This window comes from Chroicocephalus ridibundus, chromosome 2 (genome assembly GCF_963924245.1).
Source record: "Chroicocephalus ridibundus chromosome 2, bChrRid1.1, whole genome shotgun sequence".
Taxonomy (NCBI): Eukaryota; Metazoa; Chordata; class Aves; order Charadriiformes; family Laridae; genus Chroicocephalus; species Chroicocephalus ridibundus.
This window is the reverse complement of record NC_086285.1, coordinates 126,692,882-126,718,969: the sequence shown is the minus strand read 5'-3', so window position 1 is coordinate 126,718,969 and position 26,088 is coordinate 126,692,882. Positions and strand designations below refer to the sequence as shown.

Sequence of the window (26,088 nt, the reverse complement as noted above, 5' to 3'; positions counted from 1 at the left end):
ACGGTATTTCCAAAAGGGGGAGAGGTTAAAATGCCATAATCACAGTATTCACTGAGATTTCAGAAAGGTAGAAGGGTGCGCACACTGTAAGAAAGACAGGTAGCACTGTCTAATGTAAAATATGCTCAGAGTTTCTGGTTGTGGGACACTGATTTTTCTTTTCCTAAAATGTAACTATTCCAACTCAAATTTTCTGTTACAGAAATTTGTTTCAGAATATTTATCAAATTGTTTTAATACTGAAATTTGTTTTCAAATAAAGATCCACAGAAAATACAACCACTTTGTTTATTCTATGCTTAAAAAAAATCTAGTGACCTTTTTAGCTGAAAATTTCACTCCCTCTATCCAGAGCTTCCAACAAGGACTAGGTTTTATGTCAAAAGACATGCATTTTGGTGTAAATCTGCCCACGCTTCTGCAGCACATTCAATAACTAAATTCCCTCTAATTTCTGTTTATACTGACAATGCTACAGGTAAATGCGTCTCTGGCAGCTACGCTGGTCTTTGGCTGGTCTGTGTCTATGAGCTGCAAGACTCACTCCTGCACAGCGAGTGAAGGACCCTACTGGTACACCCCTAAGAAAACTATGGAGGGTAGTGGCTGACTGGCTGGAGAGAGACCAGGAGCCAGACCGAGGGGTAGACTGGCAGTGGAAAGGCAAAAGGTAGGGAAAGGAACCCTAGCCTGAAGAATGGCATGGGAAGAAAAGAGGTATTAAAGGAAATTGAGTTTCTTTATAGCTCTAATGTGAAGCAAATGTGCAGGAAAACCACTGAAGACCTTCAATATTTGCAAAATTGAACCTAAAATGATATAATAATTTTATTACTTGCCATTACCTGTCAGCTATACAAGCATCAGTATTTCCCACATAAGATAGAGATATTGATATACACGTGCACTTACGATCACAGATCACACAAACCGGACTTTGTAGACTCTATCCTACTCCCATTAATTCCATGTGAATTGGACTGGGTTCCAAAAGCGCAAAATATCATGCAGAAATTATAAGTATACCTTTCCTTTAGTGAAATTATCATCCCCTTTTCTGATTAACTTTCTTCTGCCAGTATCTCCCAAAAGGCCTTGCAGCATGACATACACATCTGCATCTGTTCCTGACCCAGGGGGTGCTCCCGTAGTGATATAGAGAACATAGCTTTTCACTGTTGGGAAAAAGAGATTAACGGTTTACTAAAGTTTAATCATTTAAAAAAAAAGTTATTTAATAAATTACTGCTATTATATTTTCATTTTTGGTCCTGCCCTAAGTGATCAAAAGGCCAAACTATTTTATAATACTTAGAAAAGCATATAGAAGGATTGCAATTAAAATTTAAGAACCACTATGATACAGAATAATAAGCTAAATAGTTTGTGAGTGGGCCTGAAACACAAGCAGAAGAGAAAATGAAAGAAAAATAAACGCATCACAAATTGTTATAAGAACATGTAAATAATATCTACCACACGCATACATTTAAATATGTAACACTCCTGTGAAACGGTTCCTAGGCGATGGTTGATACTAAATTAGAATAATAGAATCATGGAATTGCCTAGGTTGGAAGGGACCTTTCAGATCATCTAGTCCAATCATCAACCTAACTCTGACAAAAACCATCACTAAACCATATCTCTAAGCACTATGTCTACCTGTCTTTAGAATACCTCCAGGGATGGGGACTCAACCACTTCCCTGGGCAGCCTGTTCCAATGCTTAGTAACCCTTTCAGTGTAAAAATTTTTCCTCATATCCAGTCTATGGTGCAATTTGAGGCTGTTTCCTCTTGTCCTATTGCCTGTCCCCTTCTCTGGAGATTTTCAAGACTCGCCTGGATGCAGTCCTGAGTAATGTGCTCTAGGCAATCTTGCTTTAGCAGGGGAGTTGGACTAGATGATCTCTAGAGGTCCCTTCCAACTCTGAAGTTTCTGTGATTCTGTGATTCTGTTACTTGAGAGAAGAGACCCACCCCCACCTCTCCACAACCTCCTTTCAGGTAGCTGTAGAGAGCCATAAGGTCTCCCTCAGTCTCCTTTTCCCCAGGCTAAACAATCCCAGCTCCCTCAGCTGCTCCTTAAAAGACTTATTCTCCAGACCCCTCAAATTACTCAAAAAGTACATCCCTGCTTTGAGCCTCACAGAGGTCAAATGAAGATGAACTCTGTCAGAAAGACAGCAACTTTTGTATTTCCTCTGGACCGTGGTCCAGTCAGTGGCTGGCTGCTCCAAATTCAAGTGAAAAAGAGAAAAAAAATACGGGGAGAAGGTAAAGAAAACAATATCTGTCCTCATGTTAAATGCTCCTTGGAAAGAGGAGCAGCATTTGTAAAGATTTAAATATCTGTGCTCTTCCAGAAAAAAGAAAAAAAGGGGAAAAAAAAGTCGTATTTAAAAGACAAAGAGCCTTCCCAGGGAATACCCTCGCAGTACTCATCTCAAATTCATATTCAGGGAGCTTCTGCCCAAGTGTATTTTTTGAGACTAGCTTTGCAAGCACAGCAGAAAAGGCGAGGAATACACAGATTACTCAGGATTACACAGATTATCTAAATCCTTAACTCCTGGGAAAATCTTGGAGAAGACTGAGATTTTCTCATGGTACAATATTCATTTAGGACAGGAGCTCCTTCATTCTTCACTAACTTTGGTTATAAATCCTCCTAAGAAACACAGAGCAAACTAAAAAAATCCAGCCTTGAGATGATCAAGGCACAACTCGCATGGAGGAGTTCGATGACATATAACTGTTAGGTCACAGAAGAAGAACGCCTGAAATTCTAGCAAGACAAACAGATGAGCTTCTGTTGCGAGGGGCCATGGATCTCCTTCTTATCTGAAATTACAGTTAGAGAGTTATTTCCTCTGGATTTCCTTTGCTTCCTCTGGGAGAGGACCAAATCATATTACTGAGAAAAAGCTGAACTCTGAGTACCGTTCAAAACTTTTTTAATATTTTCGGTGCTGTATGCTTGCTCTTTTATGTGTCACAAACTGATACGGATCAGACTTGAGAGCACAATGCTCAGTTACAGGTCTGAGATATTATTCTTTTAAACACTGGAGTGGATTGGACCTAGCCATGTATCACTAGCTAAAATGAATAAAAAGTATCTTCTAAATCTGTTGGACTGCTTTGAAAATCAGCCTTCATCACTGACCAAATCTTTTCCAGTGTTTCTGATTTGTGACAAACCTGCTGGAAAAGGAGAGCCAGCTGTGAGAACCGGAAGCTCAGCCACTCTTCCTCCTTCTTCATCTGCAAAGTCGCGATAAAATGGAAATTCTAGAACATTTTTGCTTTCTCGGTGCTGAAGCGTTACCTTAACAAAGCGCAAAAAGAAATACCTTCAGCATCTGTTGTGCTCTAATGGAAACTATAGCAAAAGACACACTATTAAACAGCTATGACACATCATCTCAATATTAAAAAAGAAGAAAAACATTTTTCTAAAATGCTTTTGAAAGCAGCCTTTTAAAAGAGAAGGAATAGATATCTTTCCCAATTAAAAATAATTAAAATGTTGTCAACATTGCTGCTGTAGAGACTGCACTAAGGGAAAAAATATTTGGAATCATTCAAAAAGGTTCCTTTATGTAACCTATTCATCCAGCATATGGAAGAAAAAGAAGCATTGAGAAACGTCAATATGCCACAACAGTTTTCAGTGCAGAATGTTTTCTCATTCTAAGTAACACAAGAAAGAAAATGAAGTGCTTCTGGAAAAAACAAAAAGCAGAAATTAAGAATGTTTTATGGCATGTATATGTATCTGTACATATATTCGTATGAATATATAAAGGATGTTACTAAATTTTTTTAATCTCTGAAATTCTCTGTGTAAAGTAATAAAAGTGTGATCCTGAGCTTACGTCTTACTATAGCTTAAGTCTTATTATAAGAAAACATATTTTAATAATGAGGTATCTTACACTATGGTACTACCAGCTACACTAAGAGAGAAAGTACCATTTTCTAAACAATTTGAAGCTAGACCAGACAACATATTTGAAAATATGTTGCAGGAAGTAATCCTGCTTTGAAAAGGGCACAGAGAATTCATTCATACATTTCGTCGGGTGCTAACTCACTAAAATGGCCAAAGCCTTAACCCAGTAAGCTCAACCATCTTTGGTTAGCAATTGTCACTGGAAGATGGCAGCATTATTTTGTCTTCAAAAGACTCCTATTATTTTTCATTATGACAGACACATTGAAAAGATTTTTTAAAATACAACGTAAAGTATCAAGTTAATAAAATTTCCCTTTCATACTACCATCTGCATTCCTGTACGGTTTCTTGAAAATCAGATTTAATTTACTGCTCTTTATTTCTTCAAGAAGTGAAAGAACCAAGAATAAAGATGTTAGCTATTACGTGTTTCAGAAATAAAGCATATCTTAATTAATTTTGTTCTGGGCATTATTTTATAATGATTTCAATTTTCTCAAAAACATCAAGAGAATTACTTTGCAGTTATGGTTATAAAAATGACTTCTGAATCTAAATATGGAATTCAACCAGCTGCACCTGCATTTACTTGTCATAGAAGAGGAATATCTCAGACTCTCTGTGAGGTGCAATCTTGTAAAATCAAAATAGAATAGCATAGAAATGACCATCCTGGTTCTAACTGGCCTTTTAAATAGACTGCTAACCTGCCATTAATAACAGGTATTACCCACAACCTCTTAACCAACCTAATTATTTCGTACAAGGATTCAGTCACTCCTGCTGTGGAATCCATGGACTAACAGAGGAAATATGTCTTCCTAAAACCCCAATAATTTACATATACCCCAAAGCAGGGAATTTTATATTTTCTTTCTCTTTCTAATCTTACCTAATGTAAATGTGCATCTTTCCTTACTTATGTAAATGATGTTGATCTTTTTTTCTAACTCATCTTTGAGTCATTGTTCTCACCTAATGAAGTACAACAGGCTAATAGAGGTCACGGTTTTCAACTGCCAAGTTTCTGTTCTGAAATTTTTACTGTGATCCACTGTCTCCTACAGTATGCAAGAAGCAGTCTTAATTTTATCAGTAGATTTGTTAGATAACTATTTCATCCGGCTATGAAGATGAAATGAGCAACCTGCCTACCATTTAAATGTCAGGGGGTTCAGCACACTAATATCATATATTTGACAGGAAATTTTTTTTCTCCAGCTTTTAATGAGAAAATATAAACATTAACGGACAAAAGTATGTCTGCAATTTGAAAGAAGACGATTCTTTCCCTTAGACTTCTTTTTATTTTGCCAGCATAAGAAGATAAAGATATTTTTTGTATAGCAAAGTGCCACAGAAATCTCAGCGTGATGTCAGATTTTAGCTTCAGCATCTTGGACATCAGAAGAAAGATTGTCACTTTTGCTATTCACTTCTTTTTTTCACATGCCAACTTAAAAGGCAGATATTTTCATCAAAAGGCATTTCTAGTGTCTGGCTTAATTATTTGCCTTGGATCACCGCATCTACAACACGTAACAGCCAATTTGGAGTTACATAAATACTGCAATGTTTGCCAGCAGGTACAATTCTAAAAGGGCACCACTGGATATGCTACAGATGATGGCACATCTGTATATATGCCTTCCAGAAATCTATCTAAATTTGCAAGACTTTTGTTATCCATAGCTATTCTAGTAAGTGTTAAGAGCAGTCTCTGAAGTTATCAGTCTACAAGTGCTGTTACCAGATGCATTCACTTTTGTAAATTAAAAATTATGTAATTTCAGACAGAACTGGAAACTGGAAGCAATAACCATAGAATAAGAGAAAGAGACGATAAATAGAGACAAAATAAAGACACAATAAATAATTACTTTAGTTTTTATTTTTTACCTCACGACAATGCCAAGTCTCTCCTTCTCCAGCTTCTTCAATTTCTAGGCGAACTTTGAATATAGTATTGAATTTCTTATTTAGTTCAACTGAAGTCTCATAAGTCTCCTTTTTTTTAAGGGATCCTTTGGGGAATATGACTGAAGTACAGGTACCTTTTTCACCACATACAGTTAGAGACATTTTAGGATTTATGGAACTAGAAGAAATATCACCAGTTGTCACAAGGACATCCCAAGTCCCTGTTGAAACAAACCAGTAGAAAAAAAATTAATGGGTTTGCTGAATATTCAGAATAATACAAAATTTGTAACAGAGTTAGTTAGTGAGTGACTAGCAACCCATTCCCACCTTTGCACTGAGCTAAAATATTGGCATGGAACAGCTTCACTCATTATAATTGACTTAGTGAGAAGCAGATTTGGACACCAGCCCTTCCGCAGTGACAGATGACCCTTTAGAGACGGGCCAGACCAACAGCACTTATGCAGATAGGACTGCCAGTTTCATATTAGAGACTTCTGAAGAGCCACGCCAATCTGTTGATTTTTTTTCCCCTTATAAATGTTTCCTCTGATAGTTTTAATTATTTTTTTCTTACGAACCGCCACTCAAACCCAGCATATTTTCTACTGGATAGTATTGGTTATCACATTTGCCTTTAGTCAGGAGAAAGTGTTTTTTCATTTTAACTTTTTGAGGAGCTACTTAAACTAGAATGTTAAAATTTGCTACATATATTTTCTAACAAGATGCTGATGAGATGATAAACTGCAATTTTGTATTTTTATCACAGATCACCACGACTATCATGCCAGCTAAGTACAAAACTTTATCCATTTCTTCTGTGAAGAAGTGATGTTTGCTGAGAGATTAAAAGCAGTCCTATATAACAGCACATAGATTTGCCTACATTAGGGGCACAGAAAATACTCAAAACCAGCATTTTTACTTTAAAAAAAATGCAAAATTATATTGAAAAAGAATAGTAGCTCTTGTTCAAACTAAAAGTCTGGTTTGAAGCACTTAGTCTCTTAAATATTCTAGATGAATTGTCAGTCACCTGAAGGCTCATAAGGACTGCAGACTGATTCCAGGTAGGCTCCTGAGTAACTTCTGTAAGTCTATACTGAACAGATATTTAGTTAAACCTCCAGTCATCAAGACATTTTTCAGGATCAGAAACTTGTACCCAGCAAAAAAAAAATCCCACCGATTTAGCTAGCTTTAACATTTTAATTCATTCTAATAGAATATAAGGAAAATCCAGGGCTATCAAACCCATGTTTTCCATTTTAAAAAGCTGACTCCTGCAGAGAGGCTTTGGTCTCCTGGGCTGGTGCAGAATTGAGCATGACCATTTTTTTATTAAGATAACTTAGCTCTGTTTATGCAAAGTGAGACAAAGTATGGATTTAATAATTTTAAATAGCTATTTTGTAAAACAGGGTATTTTGCTTTGGGTAATCAATACAGTGACTTTCTGAGTTTATGTCCATAGTCCTGTAAAGTCCAGCTTCCTAACCACAACAGGCAAATCTTTATCTCCTATATAAACTAATGCAAATAAAGCTTTATTTCTTTAGATCAGGTGAGGATCCGTGCCATAAATTCAGGAGTTGGTGAAGGTAAAAAGTTAGTATTCACCATGTTTAAAATCATCTATAATAACTTCAGATGTTATGATTTTATGGATAATCATAAATAGCTACCATTTTCATGTCTATGAACATTAAATATAAATGAAACCAATGATATCCGTGAAAAAATGGAAGTCAAATGAAAATTTATCATATCCCCTGTGATATAATCCAAGATTTTCCAGCCCTTTGGTATTGAAATATTAAGCCTTTAAATTATCAATGCATAGCTGCCTAGGAAGACTGAATGGAAGGACTATCTCTGTTGGATCATACAGTACCATACATTGCTATTACTTATTAAATATATTGTATAATCTCTGATAAATTTGTCAAGATCCAATTTAAAAGCAGCTACAATAAGCTTCTTTCCTTCTCTTTAGTTAAGTCTAAGAGCTATGCTACAAATTCATTCTTTCTCAGAAATCTTTTAATTTTCTCAGAATGGCATTAATGGACTGCTGAAACCCATTTATTTTTACGACAACTTTGTCCGTTCGCTTAAATAGCTCTTTTCCCTCCTTGATGTGTAAGTCACCATTAATTTGATAGATCACAACTGTGTCCATTTTGAGCATTTAATTTGCTAGTCTGAATATGTCAAGTTTTTTCAATACCCTTTCACAACAAAGATTTGCCATATTCCCAGTCATCATGTCATCTTTACAGCTACTCCAGCTTGAACCAATCCTTCTGGACACAGCATTCCCAGTGAAATATCACCGTTTCTCTGTAGTGGCATTATTTCTTTTTGATCTTCACTGATAATGCCTACATGCATTGTGGGGTCACAGTTACTTTAGTCACAGACACATCACATTGCTGTCTCAAAAATTATCCTGTGATATGTAACAAACACGGGTTTTTCTCCTAGTCATGTCCTGCTGATGAACTCTTGTAGCAGAAAGCATTACAAGACATGGGATCACAGATTCAATACAGTTTTTAGACTTTTTGCTACTATTCAGTTCCTAATTTCCACAAAAAATCAATGGAAATTAAGAACCTGTACCAGAACTAAGAGCTTAAATATTTAGTTGGGTTTACGCCTAATTGTATTCAAGCTTTGTGCTACTGAATTCAGTTCCACTGCTTTCTTCCAGTTCTCCAAATTTATCACACAACCTCTTAATCTCCTGATACTAATCAAGGCATTGTAGTACCAACAGATACCATCAGCATATTCATTCTCTCTTCTATACCTCTTTACAATTCCTCCTTTTACTGCTACTTTCTGCTTTCTTATTATTACCTAATAATTTCCCATAGGGCAAATAAAATTCAGTACTGAAATTTAGACAGATTAGATGTCATTACATTTGTCTTACTAGAAAATATTTCTGAAGAGTATCAACTTTGTTTTACAATCTATCTTTAGTAAAGTCATGATACATTCCTTCTTATTTCCTATTCTCCTCTATTATCTTTACTATTCTTGTCTTCAAAGTGCGTTATAAAGGTTTGCATGTGATCGATTACTAGGTCTATAGTCACCTACGTTATGCTTTTCTGTTTTTCAGATGGAGGTATTATCTTTGCTGTCTTCAAGTCATACCTTTTGTCTTCATAAAATTGTTTGAAAACCTTGATACTAGATCTGCCACTTCATTTCCCAATTCCCTCAACATTCTGGGCTAACGACTCATTTGGTTCTCACTGTTAGACTACATGACACTCAAAGTTCTATTTGCATTTCAGATTTGGTGATTTCCAATAACCCCATTCCCGTTAGTAATTTTGGTTTTGCTTCCCTTGCCAACATTACGGTTCCTTAATGAAAACAGAGATAAAGTATTCTATTTGTTTAGCGATTTTACCTACATCACCTGCAGTCTGCACTCTATTGTTCCTGCACAGTTACACATCTTTCCAGGTTCTTTTGATAAGTAAATGGTTGAAGAACCTTTACTATTTGTTTTAATTCTTTTATAAAATATGACTCAGCTTGACATTTATTAAGTCCCATTGTATCCATAAACTTTCTGACCTCTAAGGTATAGCACTCTCTTCTGATCAGTCTTTTATTTCTCCATTCCTTACAGGCTCTCTGCTTACTTGTCATATTCTTTCTAAATTCATTATACACCTAGACCAGAGCTGATTTTCAATAGACACAGAGCTGAGCATTAATGATCATTATTAGCAAGTCTGCACCCAGACTTTTGAAGACTATGTTTGTATGGGAAACAGAGGAAGGGGCACGTTTTATATAGCTACAGTCAGGCACTAATTAAGGTGAATAAGCAAGGATGCAAGATTTCTATCATTTTTCATACTATCAGTGAAGAAAGATACGACAGCCCAACCAACGTTGGGCTTCTGCTCTGAATTACCCTCAGGAGAGGCTTGCCTCGCTCTGTGGATTATGTAGGGCACCCACGGAATCTACTTTTTTAGAGACCTGGAATACTTGCGGTGGTGCAATACAGCTATTTCTTACTCTGAAATTGTCACTACTCTAGCTGCTCATCCTATGCTTATATTTCCAAGGTATTCTGTCTTTCTGTTGCCTCAACGACATTATTTTTCTGTTTCCTTAGATAATATAAGATATTCGCCAGTGGACTAAGTACAGGTAGCTAAATATAAGGATACACACTACTAACTGTGTCTGCAACTATGTATATTATAAAACTCTCTGAGCATAAAATGAAATATGCATGAGCATAGAAATTAATAAAGATCAGTTTACAAAACTGCTGATACCGAATGCAAATTCACACCTTCAGATTATTTAAACTTTACATAGTTTGGTCTACCAGTTTTGATTCAGATTTCATAAATGGACCCAAACCAACATTTTACACCTCTTCAAAACAGACGTGAGAGAGCTAAGAAATCCAGTACCCTGGCAAAGCATAAAAGACTTATGTTTTCAGTGTCTAAGTTGTTTCTGAATTTTGGTCGTTTTTTCATCAAACAATTCGAATAGGATATTGGGTTCAGGTCAACTAGCTGTTTGCAAGAACTTGTGCCATTGATGTAAGTAAAAAAGAAAACTGCAAATAAAAGCAAATGCTTTCTGCAAATATATGAACATACGGGAAAATCTCATTCTGCTAAAAGAGTTTTTGTATCTCTTCTTGTGATTTCATCACTGTTGCAGGAGCCTTCTGCTCTGCATTGACTGCCATATGGAACAACCTACCTCTTTCTGCTTCAGCTTTTTTCTAGCCTCCACTAAAAACATAGTTCCTTCATTGCCTCCATCACTTAATATCTCCCTTCTGCTCTAGCCTTTCTTCTCTGAACATTCTAATTGTATTTACCAGCTCTGAAAGTGTTTGGAGAGACAATTTGTGTGAGAGATGCAACTCACATTTAAGCTACATTATTTCTGTATTTTGTGTTTAGTCTTAAAAATAACCTGAAAAATAATATGAATTACAATTAAAACAAAAGCTTGAAGATGATTTTGGACCTTACCATAAATCTTTCCTGTCAATATCTCTTTCCTGACTTTTCCAAGAAGTTTCAACATTCGTTCTGTCTGTGCATCACCAACTCCACTATCTAACCATTGCTGGCAAAGAAATGCGTATTGGCCATCGGTCTTGCCTGATTCACGGATGACAATTTGGTCCAGGTACCATCCAGCTCCGTAACCCACATTATGGTGCTCAACAAGCACTTTGCTTAACTGTCCAAGGTCCACTGCTCTCATTTCAGAGATACAAACCTGAGCAGGTAAATACAAAATGAGTAACAAAGTGATTAAACCATACATTTTATTGTCCGTCTTTAAGAAGACTATGTTTGGAAAGACAGATTTCCTTTCAGTGCTGAAGTATCTTTTCCTTTCTGATAGTAAACAAAGATATTATAGGCTGATATTCACATTAGAAGACGTTGTTCAGAAAATATATGGGTCCTTGAATATGTACATTTTTCCTTGTTCATGATCACTGCATCCCAGGCTTTATTACAAAAAGCATTCCACTCTTTTGGGTAGAAAGAAACCTGTGATCACAAATTTACTTACAGAAGCCTCATGAAAATTGAAGTTCAACCGATCCTCATAACTGAAACAAAGGGAGTGCCTGAAGTATCAGGATAGGCCTAGTAAATTGAACTTTGGTTTAGATAAGGCATTTTATTTTTAAGCATTTCAAAGTCTTTTACATTCTAAGACGTCCTGTTTTTCAAATGGGAAACGTCGTATTATTCAACTCTGAACAGAAATACTGACACTGTTGATGACTATGCAAACAAAGGAAGATACTGACATTAGAAACTATAACTAAGGCTGTGCACGCGTACAAGCAAGAATTGATGTGCTCTTCGGATGTAAATAGACATCTGTTTAAATATTGCTACGGCTACCAGTAAACAAAAGCTAAATGGCAACTGCACTAGTGCATGTTGGGATGAATAAATTATGTGAGTGAGAGAATGAATGTGTTCCGTGCAAGAGATAATATGAGTGGGTGGGTAGATACATGGGCATGTCTGTGGGTGACATTAAAAAAACCCAGATGGATAGTAGAAACAGACGCTATAATTTTTATTTGTTGCCAACCAATTTGCCACCAGGCAGGAAAAAGCATGAGGATCAGAAAGCAACAAAGGAAGAGATGATTTTTAGAAAGAATTATGTCATCTGGTCGATTCTCCTGTCTGTGTCAGACTATTCTCTACAATGTGCTCAGAAAAAGAAAACATCAGAGTTATTATTCCTATCACAGCCTTAGGACTTCCAGCATTCTTACCTTGTTATATCCGTGATCTCCCCACAGTTACTATGGCAAGTTATAGCCCTTCATGTAATGCATATGTAGCCCAAAATAAGATCTAGCTGTGAGGAATATCTTGTAAATAACTTTTTGGGAGCACTCATTGCTTTTTAATTTTATTCTTTGTAGTTCTGAGCCAAATATAATTTTCTTGTCAGTCTACATGACCCCTGACTTAGAGGAAATAGCCTGTATTGCTAATATTCATGTTCCTTCACAGCTAACTCTGTCTGAAAAAGGGACCTATCATTAGTCTCATTCTTTGTGATAATAATTAACAGTCATTAGACAACAGTGGTCATAATCACCCATTGTTATCAACGAATTCTCATAATAATACATTAAATTGCCTACTCTCTCAGCATTAACAAGAATGTACTTTTGGTTGATGTCATTACATTTCTTTTTTTTCCCCTCAGTATAAAGATATTTGGAACTGCATTAAACACACGTCTGGAAGTGTAATTAATGAAAGCCAAAATGATTTTATTTAAATTGTCTTGCTTTAGATAAAGTGTTAGCTAGTCAAAATTGCAATCCCCATTTATTTGACCCATTAAACTGGTGAAAAAGTTAAATGTGCAATTACTTAAATAAATATAAACCAGCCTTATTTTCTGCAGTAATTAAATCAACTTTACTCTCTTTTCTTACATTTTGTTGCAATTTTCTGTCTTACTAACTTTTCCTTATATTGTAGTCCTTTACCAGTCAAGAGAGATCCCTTTTTTCCATATCTCAAGTTTCCTTAACTTTGTTTTCTTTACCTGTCCATTCCATATTTTCCAGGGATATTGCTGACGTAATCTTGTCTCTCAAGACAGCTTGCCCTTTACATCCCTTCCTTTCACCTTCTAGTCTTTGATACTCTCACTGAAACCTTATTCCAACTTTTTTATTAATCTACTTCTATGTAAAAAGACTGTAAGGCTGGTAGTAGTATGACAGACCGCAGATCCATCAAGTCCAGAATTCTGTTGCCAACAACTACCAATAACAGATTTCTAGGGAAGAGTTGAAAAACAGGGCAAATATATAGAGATGCTTCTTGAATATAAAGTCTCTCAGGCTTTAGCAATTTCCTGAGCCAGAGATTGTGTCTTTGCACTTTACAGCCCTCCGTGGAAAGTTGTCTTCCATGACAATGTGCAATGGCTTTTTGCACCAACATGCATTTTACCATCTGCAACATCCCGTGCCAGAAAGTAAAATGTATTAATTATGGGCTGTGTAAAAAGCCACCTCCTTTTAAATGAAACATGCAGGTTTCATTTAAAGCTCTCGAGCCCCTGTATTTCATGAGAAAATAGCATTACTCATTTTCTCTATGCCATGTTGTATTTCTTGTCTCCCTCTCCTTTCCTCTCATCATTCCTTTTCCAGGCCAAACAGTACTTGTTTGCTTAGTTGTTGCTTGCATGGAAGATACTTCATATCACTTGATGTTCTTCTTGCACTTTTTAAGACAAATGAATCAGAACAAAACACAGCATCTATTATGCGTCTGCACCAGAGAACTTACCTGGGGGCATGACTGTATTTTCTACTTTGGGGTGTCTGGCTTTTTTCCTTTTTCTAATAATTCCTACACATTTGATCTGTTCTGTTTTCCTTTTGTTTTGCCTCTACTGAGTACTGGGTCGACGTCATTGCAGAGCTATCCTAATGCTAAGGTCACTTTCCCATTTCAGAGCCCATAATTTTGTATGCAAATTTAAGGGGGTTTCCCCCTCACAGCCACTGCTTTTCATTTACCTACAATGAAATTTCATCTGTCATTTTATTACCCAGTCACTCTGCATGAGGTTCTTCTGCAATCTCTGACACCAACTTTCGTATTTATTACCTTAAATAGCTTAGTATCATCAGCACATTTTGCCATCTCGCTGCTCAATCCTTTCCCAAGATCCTATTGCACAATGAAGGACGTGAACACACAAAATATCTAGGCTGAAGAAAACTTTCATTGCCCACAGTACAAAAATAGCTCACCTAAAACAAAGGATCTGCTTGAGAAGACACTCAGCATTCTTCTCTACTGCTCTATATAGTGTCTCTGATTTCTTTAACAATAACAGCTGTGTCACTGACTCTTTATTAGCGTCCAGCTTGAAAGTGCTGTGTAAATTATTTCTTTCTAGACCTTTTTTCCAAGTTATATAACAGACTATGTACTTTTATGTCTTTTATTGACTCTTCTAATTGCCTATAAACATTTGCCCTCAAAAATGCCAAGAATTAACCTGTATCTTTAATAATATCATCCAGGCAATCAACAAACCTCTTATATTTTAATAGCACAGTTTGGATTAAAGCAGCAGGATTCTGCAAACAATGACACCTTTAAAGAAAAAAAAAAAAGGGGATTGCAAAAGACTATAAGAAAAGGAAAGAAAAACATGCCTAATACTTCAAGTGTGAAGACTATGGTCAAATTATTAAATATCTCCCATAGCAATTTCACTAGGTACCAGGATACTAAATACTCTTCTGAATCTAGCACCAGGTTATTGCTACGAAAAGGAGAGATTATGCATATTTTTTAAAGATGTATTTAATTTTCCTCAGTAGCGAATGAAAAGGGAAGTAAACTTCATTGGGATATATGCTTACCTCTTTTCATTCTTGCCGAAGTTATTGGTTATCTTCATTTTACCGTGGGAAATGAGGGACAGAAGGAAGGTAAATTGAAACATTCAGATCATCAGGTAAACCAGTGACTGATCTTAGAAATTAATGTAGGCATCCTGCTTGTGAGTGCTTTATACACTATATCACACAGTCCACTTAGAGCAACAGCTGTCTGAAGATGGTACTTAGAGCTAAGCTAACAGAGCTCTGACAAAGAAGAAAAAAGAGAAGCAGAGGAGGTGATGGCAAATTTTTAAAGAGGTTGCGAATGTATTGCTGGAGGGTCAGAAAAAGATTTAGGAAAGTGTAAGTAGGATGACTAAAAATGATTAAAGAGATGTTCTTCTACACAAGGAACAGTGAACAATCTACTGACGAAACAAGTGCGCAGAGGACAGGCGTCTATAAAAGCAAGAATGGCAAAGAGAAGGTGACAAGGAAAAAAAACATTGACTGTGTCTTCCAGTAAAAGAGAGGAAATCAGATGAAACTAGTGTGTGGAAGTTTTACACACGTTGCAGATCAAGTGCAGCCCATACTACCACAGCAGATTGTGGATGCTCACCATATGTTTAAAAACAGTTTACACAAATTAATGGAAGAAGAATTATCAATGACTATGGAACACATGGATGACATGGCTGGTTTCTATGTTTCTAAGCTCAAGAAAATATTTTGACATTACAAAGCAAATGAAGGAAGGATTGTTTAAGGACAAGGCTAGGAAAGCAGTGGGACAGGCTGCCCAGGAAAGTTATGGCATCTCAGCCATGAGAGATCTTAAGAAATGTACAAAACAAGTATAGAGGATCCTGGAGGTACAGGATCAATTGATCAATTGAAAGGTCTCTTTAAATCCTATCTAGTCTCTTTAAATCCTGTCTGGTCTGAGTCCAGGATACGTGTGAACATGTTGTGTAAATATAATCATTAATATGGTAATGAGTAAAGGTTGACCAGAAAATCTCTCCTAGGATTTATCTTGAGCAGTCACAGTATGTTTACAAGCAGCTTTACCTGTTTGCAATTCTATATATAAATGGATTACTTAACATATAGTAGCTCAGGCATTTAAAATGTCTCTTTCAACTTTATCTGGACAGATCTTTTAATAAAAGCAGTCACAGGAAATAGCCCTGATATTTCTATACCCGCCTCACAAGTAACTGAAAATTAAGCCACAGAGTTTTATATACCATAGGGTTAAATTCCAGTTTCTAAGAACAGTTACTAATGGTTTGTGGGTTTTAAATCTATTGGTACTTGAACTATTCTTAAACTGCAACCCCAGTTCAGGTAAAATGTCTATTTAGTAGGCAACACATCTTTTCCATAGGTTACCACGGTGTAACATCGATGCTTGCATTTGATAACTGAAAAGAAATACGGTATTAGAAGAAAGTAATAAAATCAAACGCATTAAGCAAATATGTAAGGAAAATAACTCGGTACTAACCTGTCCCCTTTCCAAATTTGAGTGTCTTAGTCTCCTTTTGCAGGAATCTCCGTGCTCTCCAAATACTGTGATAAATACATCTGCATCAGTCCCTGACGCAGGCAATGTTCCCGTATGAACACTGATCGAGTAAAGAACTTCTGTCATGAAAAGTCAGTAACACAAGATATTACCGAATCAGACTATTTAGCAATGTAATTACCAAACACTACAAACCAATTTATTTTAGGTAGCAGATTAATTTCAAGACCAAGGAAAGAAGTTATAGTAATTGACATTAATGTTCTATCTGAGTTTCATATAGGTTGCTAGCTACCTCACAGCAGCACTGTACAGCATTAGAGATGAAACGTCCATTATGAATCAATGCTACAATCCATGCTTACATTACAGAAAAATAAAATGTCATAGTTCTGGAGTCTTATCCAGTGGTCACTGAAATCAACTGAAAGAATCACACCGATTTTATCAGGCTTTGTAAAAAGCCTTGAATTCCTGTAGGACCTAAAGGTCTTAAATCGCGTTAGGATCAACTCCAACAACATTTTACCAAAGCAAAAAACACAAACAAAACAAATGAAATCCACTTTTTGTTCTTGATCAGATACATTCGGTTTGTCTGTCATTTTGATAATTATGGCCAATATCAATGAATATGTTCAGGAGAATTGGCTCAGCTATTCATACAGATATACATTGTTATTATTCTTCACCACAAAGGATGGCTTGCCATGAATTTTGGCTGATGAGTTCTACAGTACAGATTCCTTGAGGCAGCATGACAGAAGACTTTTTTTTATGGGTTCTGTAAGCTCTGTGAAGAATTAAATGTTATAACAGACTGTTAAGATATATTTCCATTTGAAGTCTAGCCTTCAGTTAGATATTAAATGCAAAAAGTTTTAAATATTTTATCCAAGACTTCTGTTCATAGAGTATAATGAATGAGAATTCTTTTCTAAATATTTTATAAAAAGTAATCAGAACAAAGGAAGATGTTATCATATTTTAAATACAATGACGAAATGAAACAGAGCTTATGGGGCACAAATGGGGCTTGAAGAAAATCTCGAAAAAAGATTGTTTTTTCTTTTTGTGATTTGTGCCATTATGACTTTGCACACGCCTTTTTCAAATCTGTGATTTAGTCCCTCACTGAGTGGAAATCAGTCATTTTTTGAAAATTTCAACAGAAACATATTAATTGGGCTTTGCGTATTTTTCAGACTTTCAAATTCATACTTAGCCTAGTGAAAACAATACGTACCAGTTGCTTTAAAACAGAAAAAAATGCTTTAACAATACACGTTATTAAAGACCCTATGTGATTTACACAGGTATGTTGAATGAATTTTAAAAAATATTTTGAGTGTTTTTTAATATTCCTACAATGCTTTGCAATCTTGACCATTGCGTTCATCCCATGAGGCAGTTCACAATTTTGTGTGTGTGTGTGTGTGTGTGTGTCTGCATTTGCTCAAGTGCTTATTTTTTAGTTCAGCAGCGTACCCCTGAGTGGTGGCTTGTCTGGCCTGACCGCTGCTAGCTCTGTCACAGTCTCAGATCCATCTTCTCCAAACAGACATTGGGCTTCAGTGTGAAAGCCCAACTCTTGCTTAGTGTCCAGGTCTTTTAGCTGAAGCTGCAGGCAGAATCAGAAGAACAAATTCATTTATCTATCTGAATTGTTTCATTTCTTATTTCCAACCCAAATGAAACTGACATTTCTTCCTATTGTTAATGCCTGCACACGCTTTACAAAAGCTACCCGATTCTGCATAAGAGCTGCAGTAGTTGCTGCAAGCCGCTGATTCTGCAGCCTGATGTTTACAGGTGTATTCTTCACTGCATATCGACACAGGCTTAGGACCCATTTGTAGAGAACCAATGAAGGATACAGGCTAAATTGACCTGTATATAGCTGCAATTTCAGAATGTCAAATGAATGAGTACAGCTACATCAATCTTAACAGGTATGCCCATTTTGCAAAAAACACTTGTTTTGCTGCTTTTTATTTGTTTACATGTGACTTGCTGTGTCTCAGCCAGGATTTTCAAAGTTGGCAGAAATTAGTTGTCCAGTGGCCTTTGGGCATCTCCGTAGAAATAAGTTATTTGAAGAATGAGTTCCAATAGAAGGTGTGAGCTTAGGTCCGGCTTCATTCCACCTGACTTTAAATACCCAGGGAGACTGAACAAATTAGGTTCCAAATTTGTGAACACTTTGTGTGCTCCCTCCAAAAAAACTGAGGAAGCACAGGCTTGGAAGCTGACCTACCCTAACTACTGACACAGTCAATGTGGAGATCAGAGTCACAGGAGGGCAACTCAGATCGCAAACTTCATCCTAGGTCAGGTTATAAAATACAGAATGACAAGCTATCAAGCACATGCAGAACATTTCTGGGAACTCTTATATGCAGGAGTGAACGTCATACATAGCTAATGACTAGAAGTTTGCAGAAATGGCTTTTTCAGCCTTGAGAATCTCTTTGTATAGAAATATTATATCCAAGACATTAAAAACAAAACAAAATGAAAACAAAAACTTAATTTCATCAAGACATTAAGTAAGTGAAATTATTAGGCAGGGATTCCCCAAATTACTGTGGTGACTTATTACCACTACTGACACCAGCGGCAGCAACAAAAGTTTGTGGCTCATTGTACAGGATACACATACTACCCTTTGGAAATCCTAAGTACAGATTTCCTTACATAGACTTCAAGTGCAAGCTTAGAAATGCATAAATATTTATATAGTTGAACTATATAATTGAAATTATTAGGAATTTGAGAGTTCCACTCTGAAAAATCTTATCAGACTATCTTGCCCTTGTGTTCCTAGAAATGTAATTACTGAACATTTTCCATTACTGCTTATGCTTTGTGCCCAGTGCTTCACAAGATCAGGCACAAAGCTTCCAGATAAAAGTAAACAATTCCCCATGACCATTTCCAGAATTAAACCATTAATTACTTGAATAAACAGTGTTTTTCTTTAGATAGTATTAAATTCCACTAAAATTGCAGACAGTTTACCCATTTTTTGCAATTGCAAGAACTGAATTTTCTCACACTACATGTCTAACTTCTCATACAAAAATATCCTTCCTAATTTCCATTACTATAAACATCCCTAACTAAATATCAATAAGTATCACAAACTCCTATCTGTATTAAAATTAGAGTAAGGGTTACCTGCATCTGCAGGCAGACGACCTGCAGAAACTGGACTCATAAAAATGAGATGTGTAAATTTATGCAGACTTTGGACTTAAAATAAAATGTACCTACAAATTCTTATTAGTTGTAAGTTCACATCTAAGTGTGAACTTTATCTCCAAATCATACCGTGTTTCTATATTTTATACAAAAGTAGAAATACTTCATATTTTATTTTGGAAAGTGCTAGAAACTCTATTTTTAAGCAAGTAAAAATTACTCATTCTATAGTACATAAACCTTCAAAAGTTACAGAAAAGACATACATTTTAGCTAAGGTTATATAATTTTCTACAGAACTGTGCAGAAAGCCGTAGGAGATCAACAGGAAAAACTCTGGTACTCTAAATCATAGAATCATAGAATCATAGGGTTGGAAGGGACCTCTGGAGATCATCTAGTCCAACCCCCCTGCCAGAGCAGGGTCACCTAGAGCAGGTTACACAGGAACACGTCCAGGTGGGTTTTGAATGTCTCCAGAGTTGGAGACTCCACCACCTCTCTGGGCAGCCTGTTCCAGTGCTCTGCCACCCTCAGGGTAAAGAAGTTCCTCCTCATGTTTAGGTGGAACTTCCTATGTTCCAGTTTGTGCCCATTGCCTCTTGTCCTGTCCCCGGGCACCACTGAAAAGAGCCTCGCCCCATCGTCCTGACACCCATCCTTTAAGTATTTATAAGCATTGATAAGATCCCCTCTCAGACGTCTTTTTTCCAGACTGAAGAGACCCAAATCCCTCAGCCTTTCCTCATAAGAGAGGTGTTCCAGTCCCCTAATCATCTTTGTAGCCCTCCGCTGCACCCTTTCCAGCAGTTCCCCGTCCCTCTTGAACCGGGGAGCCCAGAACTGGACACAGTACTCCAGGTGCGGCCTCACCAAGGCAGAGTAGAGGGGGAGGATGACCTCCCTTGACCTGCTGGCCACGCTCTTCTTGATGCACCCCAGGATGCCATTGGCCTTCTTGGCCACAAGGGCACATTGCTGACTCATGGTCATCCTGTTGTCCACCAGGACTCCCAGGTCTCTTTCCACAGAGCTGCTCTCCAGCAGGTCAGCCCCCAACCTGTACTGGTGCATGGGGTTATTCCTCCCCAGGTGCAGCACCCTAAAGCTGCTGTAAACACCGGAACAGAGAAAACAGAGAGGAGCAAAAGGAACGTAGGGGTTTTATCTCCTTTTTAGCCTTTGTAGTTTCATCTGTAATCCGTTTTTGTGAAATTTATGAACTTTGGCTATTATTTCTTTCACTTAAGGAGAAAGCAAGGAAGGGAATTCTTTTCAATTGGGGCTGGGTTTGACCATTGGTTCATAGTGAGTTTACACATACTGACTGCCGCCTGAAGTCTTTCTATTTCTATACAGCATCTCTGTTTTTTACTGCACTGAAAGAGTCTTATTAAAGTGAAACCAACTTGACACATTTTAGGTTATGCTTCCGTGTATAAATAATGTATAAACAGACATAATAAATGAGTAATAGATGCTATAAGCATACTACTGGCACAAGCAATAGATGTTATCACGGCTTATGTTGTGGGCTGTAAGTGCACCAGTAGAAGAGACTACATAGGTCTATAGCAACCTATTGACTTCTTGTAGGTTATAACAATTTATAGTAAATAAGCTTATTAGTAAATAAACCAATTATTAAATAACTTCTGAAGTATTTAGAAGTATGAACAAAAACCACTCAGCCATTTGCAAAGGCTTATCTTTGAAAAGAAAGCAAACTATTACATTTATGGATTTTCTGCCATATTTTGAGCCATCAGTTCTGGAGACTGAAATCTTATGTTACATAATCACAAAATGGATATAGAGAGGGTAGTGCTAACTTATTTTTTGGAATGCCTTGTGAAATGGCCTGGAGATGCATATTTAAAATGAGAAATTAGTTTTGCTTATCTATTCTTTCCATTCTGTAACCTAAACTGAGACAACAAAATTAGCTGACAACACATTTGGGGAGCAAATCTGAAGATAAACTCCTCCTCTATCCTCAGAAGAGCTCATAAATTCAGACTTAATGTTCCTTTAAGTACCATAAACCCATTCAAATTTTAGCCCAGAATGCAGCTGTCTCTAGCGTTTCCCAAGAGAACAGTTTCTGGACTGTATTCATTTAGGGACTCATCCTTTGATATTTTAAATCCATAGTAGGGTTAGTTTAAGTATTTCCCCAAGGCCCAAGTATTTTCAGGCCCAACACCCTTCTATTCAATCTTCCTGCCCACCCTGTGGAAAATCTGGTTGAATTATAAGATTGACAGCATTAAGTCATTTCTCCATTGCATTTTATGGGAGATCTTAAGTACATATTAAACGAGAATCAGATATTTAAGGCCCACCGATGACTGTGTTGTAACGAATGAATACTGAAGTATCAGCTTAATTGGTTTCCACAAGTAGGTTGTTCTGTGTCAAGAGACGGTCGGTATTTCCATGCAGGGATTAAGATATACTAACATTAGCAGAAAACACTGCCTTCCAGGTCGTGATGAGCTATGCAGAATGTATCTGCACATCAGTGAATAGGTACAGCTATAGGCACTTCAGCAAGCGCAAACAAGGTAGATCTGCCCACAAAGAGATCTGGAAGCTGTAGGCAATCATCTGAAGGTACCAGGTAAATGAGCGAAAAGATACATGACCTTGCTAGTGTGGTGCAAAGCAAAGCTAACAATCTGTCTCCCAACAAAAAGATATTTACTGACATTATGAAGAATACAAGTTGATATGTAGTGTAGAATAGAATACCTTGTGAAGTTTAATTCCTCTTCCCAAGCACGGACCAGATAACACAAAGGAAACTTTCGTTATATCTCCAATATCACCAACAGTCAGCTGTTAGAAAAAAAAAGAAAAAAAAAATTAACTATATGTTGTATGCAGCAATTTGGATGACATACTTTAAGGGCAGGTGAAAAGATAGATAAAATAGGTAAAGATACTAGTCAAGGAAATTAATGTTAGGGCAAGGAAGTACCATTGAGATTCAGTGTTAATTTGTACTCACATTTGTACTATAATTTATATTTAGTTTTAACTGGGAGAATTGGCTGCAGAGCCTAGGCCAACATATGAAAAGCCAGAAAATGATTCTGTATTTCTGGTCATATTTCATATCATATTTCTGATACAGAAATATGATTCTGTATTTCCAAGCCAAATTCATATTACTATTTTTTTCTCTTTACTTTCCTATTTACCTCCTCTCCATCACATCTTTATTCTCAAACTTGAACTGAAATGTTGAACTCAAGATGATTTTTAGCCCTGGCTATTGGTTGTGTTCTCAGTTATTTTAGCACTCAAAAGAAAGGATGTCTGGTTTCCATACTCATATCATACATTGCTGCTTGTGGCTTTTCATCTCACAGCAGTTAAGCAAGCGATGTTTATATTGCCTTTTTGCAAAAGATGGGTTATGACTTTTTTTCCGTGTTTGAGAATAAAAAACTTATGAAAGGGGTGACCCAGGTTCACACACTTGTCCAGAAGCTGCCATTAACTTCATATGCAAACTACAGAATTGATATTTGCCCAGGACCAAGCTCATAGTAGTGAGACACGGATTAGTTGAGGTTTGAGAAGTAAAGCATAGAGGAAGTATGGAATAGCTTCGTTATTTACTGCCTTACTGTTAAGACCTACTAGTCTTAATTCAAAGTTAATGAGGCTTTTCATGTCCAAGTTGTCATTTGCTCAAGAGAGCTTTCATAAGTGATATACATTAGCCCACATGTGAGAAGTTCTCCAAGTGCTGTTTATTTAAGACATGGAGGTATAAACATCAACTCTGAGAAAAAATAGTTCCACACAACTTCACATACATCAGCTACAACCCTTACTTTACTGAAATTATTTGGTAAGATTTGTGTGAAATAAAAAAGAAACCTACTAAAAATGGATTATTGTTCAGATTCTGAACTTTCTGTGCAGGGGATTTCCCTTTTCTTCCAAATACGACAACTTGAATATCAGGAACATCTTCTGGTACTTGCATACAGTGCACCCACATTTGCCATCGTCCTCTGCTTTTAGTATCAAAATTTTTTGTGAGAAGAGATGTCACGGATGTTTCTGCATTGGAAACAAACATATATTCAGAGTCCATGTCTAAGGCAGCATAAGCCAAAAGATACAAAATTACGTCGGCTGGCAGTGCTGGACCTAGCACAGGCAAGTAAGGCAACAAAGCAGCAAAACCCCCATTACTCATTTAACCCTGTGGAGGTGTAGAAAACCAGGCCAGCAGCTTCATGAAGCCATGTCACACTTGTGCAGGGACCATGCTTATCTCCTCTGTACTGTTCCATTGACAGGATACATGCTGCCAGCACCGGGAGACTCTTTCAATATTGCCATTTCCATCTTCTGCATCCCAGGCATAATTTCTTGTTCCTTGTTTACAGAAGATATGATTCACCTTGGTTCAGGCTCCAGCCACTCCCCATTGGGGTGCCAATGCTCGTTTCAGCTAACATTGTGAAGTAGCCTCGTGCTAGCTCTGTTCTGCTCTGCCATGCAATAGGATTCATGCAAATCAAGGGCATTTCTGCTGGTTTTACCTTTGAGTGGAATTGCCACTTCTACAAAATCTTTCTTGGAGTGTTTATTGATCCAGTCGTTGTGAACAAAAACATGTGCAGAAAAAGGGTAGAGGACTTCTTTTATAACAATTTTTTCCAAGAACCACTCATCTGATTGAAAATAAACAGAACATTCTTAATTTATACCTTTTAAGCAACAAAATGTTCTGCCCGTGCAGTCATAAGTTTCTATCTTTAGAAAATCAATAAAATGTTTTCTTTTGCAGGACTTCTTAGGCAAATGAGACTTCTGAAAATATACTGGCTGTGTGTGTATGTGTTTCTGTCTGTTCCTCTAGAGTCCAAAATATTTGATATAGTGAAGAAATCTTAAATTTTCACAGACCTTGTGAAAATAAACTTAGGGATAGATTTAATGTAATGATCTATTAGTGCTCCAAAGGATGGAAAAAATTCTGTATGAGATCTCTAGACACAAGAAGTGCCTGATAGGAAATGATATTATAAACGTCCTATTTATAGGATCGAGACTTCTACCACATTAGCCACCAGAAAATCCACTCAACACAAAACTTAATTTCTGGTGAGGTTCTGTGCTATCTAATAAGGCACAAAGTTCAGCTGAAGGCTTTCTCTTGATTGAGGTCATTGTGATGATTCTCTGGAAACAAAGTGATTGAAGACTCAGACATTGGAGTCTTGGTAAGCTTGGTTATACTCCAAGTCTTGGTGAAGTTAATGAAAGTTTGATCATTCATTTCAACGTTACCATTTAGGAAATAAATGGGAAATCCTCAAATCAGTTTTTCTTTTCAAGTTTGAGTTTAACCTACAGGGTCATCTTATAGTCTTGTTTTTTGATAAGGATAAAAGAAAAAGAGACTCAGTTTATCATGCTCTGGAACAATCATATCTCCATTATCAACATTATCTGCAGAAGTAAGATGTCTGTAGACTCTGCTCTGTTGCCTCTAAAAACTGCCAGGCCAAAATTGTAGCCAAAATAGAAGAAAATATCAATTCATGATGTTTCTTGCTGTTGCAATTTTCTTTAACTCCAACAGCTGCTGTTTGGAAAGAGGACAAGAAAAAAAATGCTGCAGGAAGTGCAGCCTTTTCGCCTGCTACTCAACTGCACATATCCAGAATCCCTTAAAAAAGAATATATTTCTAATGGGTCAGAAGAAAAAAAGCCAGAACAGCCTTTCTTCCATGTTCCACTTCCTAATCTGATGAACTGATTTTCTGTGCTTATCTTTACCTAGAAGAATTTAGTCCTAAAAAAAAAAATTGTCCATTGTCCAAAAATGGAAAGGAAGAAAAAATGTCAAAAATTGCAAAAGCATGATGTCATATTGCTTCCTGAAAACCAAAACTTTTTGGACTGTAGTCACAAATACATAGTAGCTTTTATGGAGAAAGGTTTCACACATAATTTTACCATTTTACAGTGTCACTACATTTGCTGCGAATCCTTTGCATGTTTTAGTAAAACTAAGCTGAGTAGTTGACATGTATAGTCCAACCGAAATAATGAACAGCAGAAAATTGAGGCCAATTTTAAATTTTCTAGAACTTTTAAAAAACGCTTTTGATTTTTAATCTTAAAGTTAAGCTATTTCTGAAGTTCTGGGATTTACTAAATGTGATAATCTGTATTATTATTACTGTACTTGAACTGAAAAAATTGCTGACCTTTTTTTAGACTCTTAAATCCAACAAGAACTTGGTTCAACTTGCCAAGGTATACTGCTTTGATTTTGAACACATCCACCTGTAATACGAAAATATTTAAATAACATTTTAGTTAAACTTAATATGTATCCTCTTTTGAACATTTATCAGTTTAGCCTTGTGTGTCATTGCTTTGTATCTTAATGGAAGCAAATTGATCTTGTTCATGCTGTTCTGTTGTCTTTGAATTCATAATTAAACATTACATGCTATAACTGATATTTTCTGATCCAATGAATATTATGAATTATGATTTT

General features: G+C 36.6%; 1 protein-coding gene and 1 non-coding gene across 2 annotated transcripts in view; both read right to left on the bottom strand.

Moving 5' to 3' along the window:
• LOC134511988 (lipoxygenase homology domain-containing protein 1-like) overlaps positions 1-26,088 on the bottom strand; it is a 143,817-nt gene that overhangs the window by 31,037 nt on the left and 86,692 nt on the right. The window contains exons 24-33 of the mRNA XM_063326878.1: positions 25,793-25,871; positions 24,116-24,247; positions 23,446-23,627; positions 22,302-22,388; positions 17,832-17,964; positions 16,323-16,462; positions 10,929-11,181; positions 5,863-6,104; positions 3,207-3,333; positions 1,027-1,175 (exon numbers count right to left, since the gene is read on the bottom strand). Coding sequence (XP_063182948.1) covers positions 1,027-1,175; positions 3,207-3,333; positions 5,863-6,104; positions 10,929-11,181; positions 16,323-16,462; positions 17,832-17,964; positions 22,302-22,388; positions 23,446-23,627; positions 24,116-24,247; positions 25,793-25,871 — 1,524 coding nt within the window. The remainder of the gene's footprint in view (positions 1-1,026; positions 1,176-3,206; positions 3,334-5,862; positions 6,105-10,928; positions 11,182-16,322; positions 16,463-17,831; positions 17,965-22,301; positions 22,389-23,445; positions 23,628-24,115; positions 24,248-25,792; positions 25,872-26,088) is intronic.
• LOC134512378 (U6 spliceosomal RNA) lies at positions 23,786-23,887 on the bottom strand. Its single transcript, XR_010070112.1, has one exon. It is a non-coding gene; the product is annotated as a U6 spliceosomal RNA (small nuclear RNA).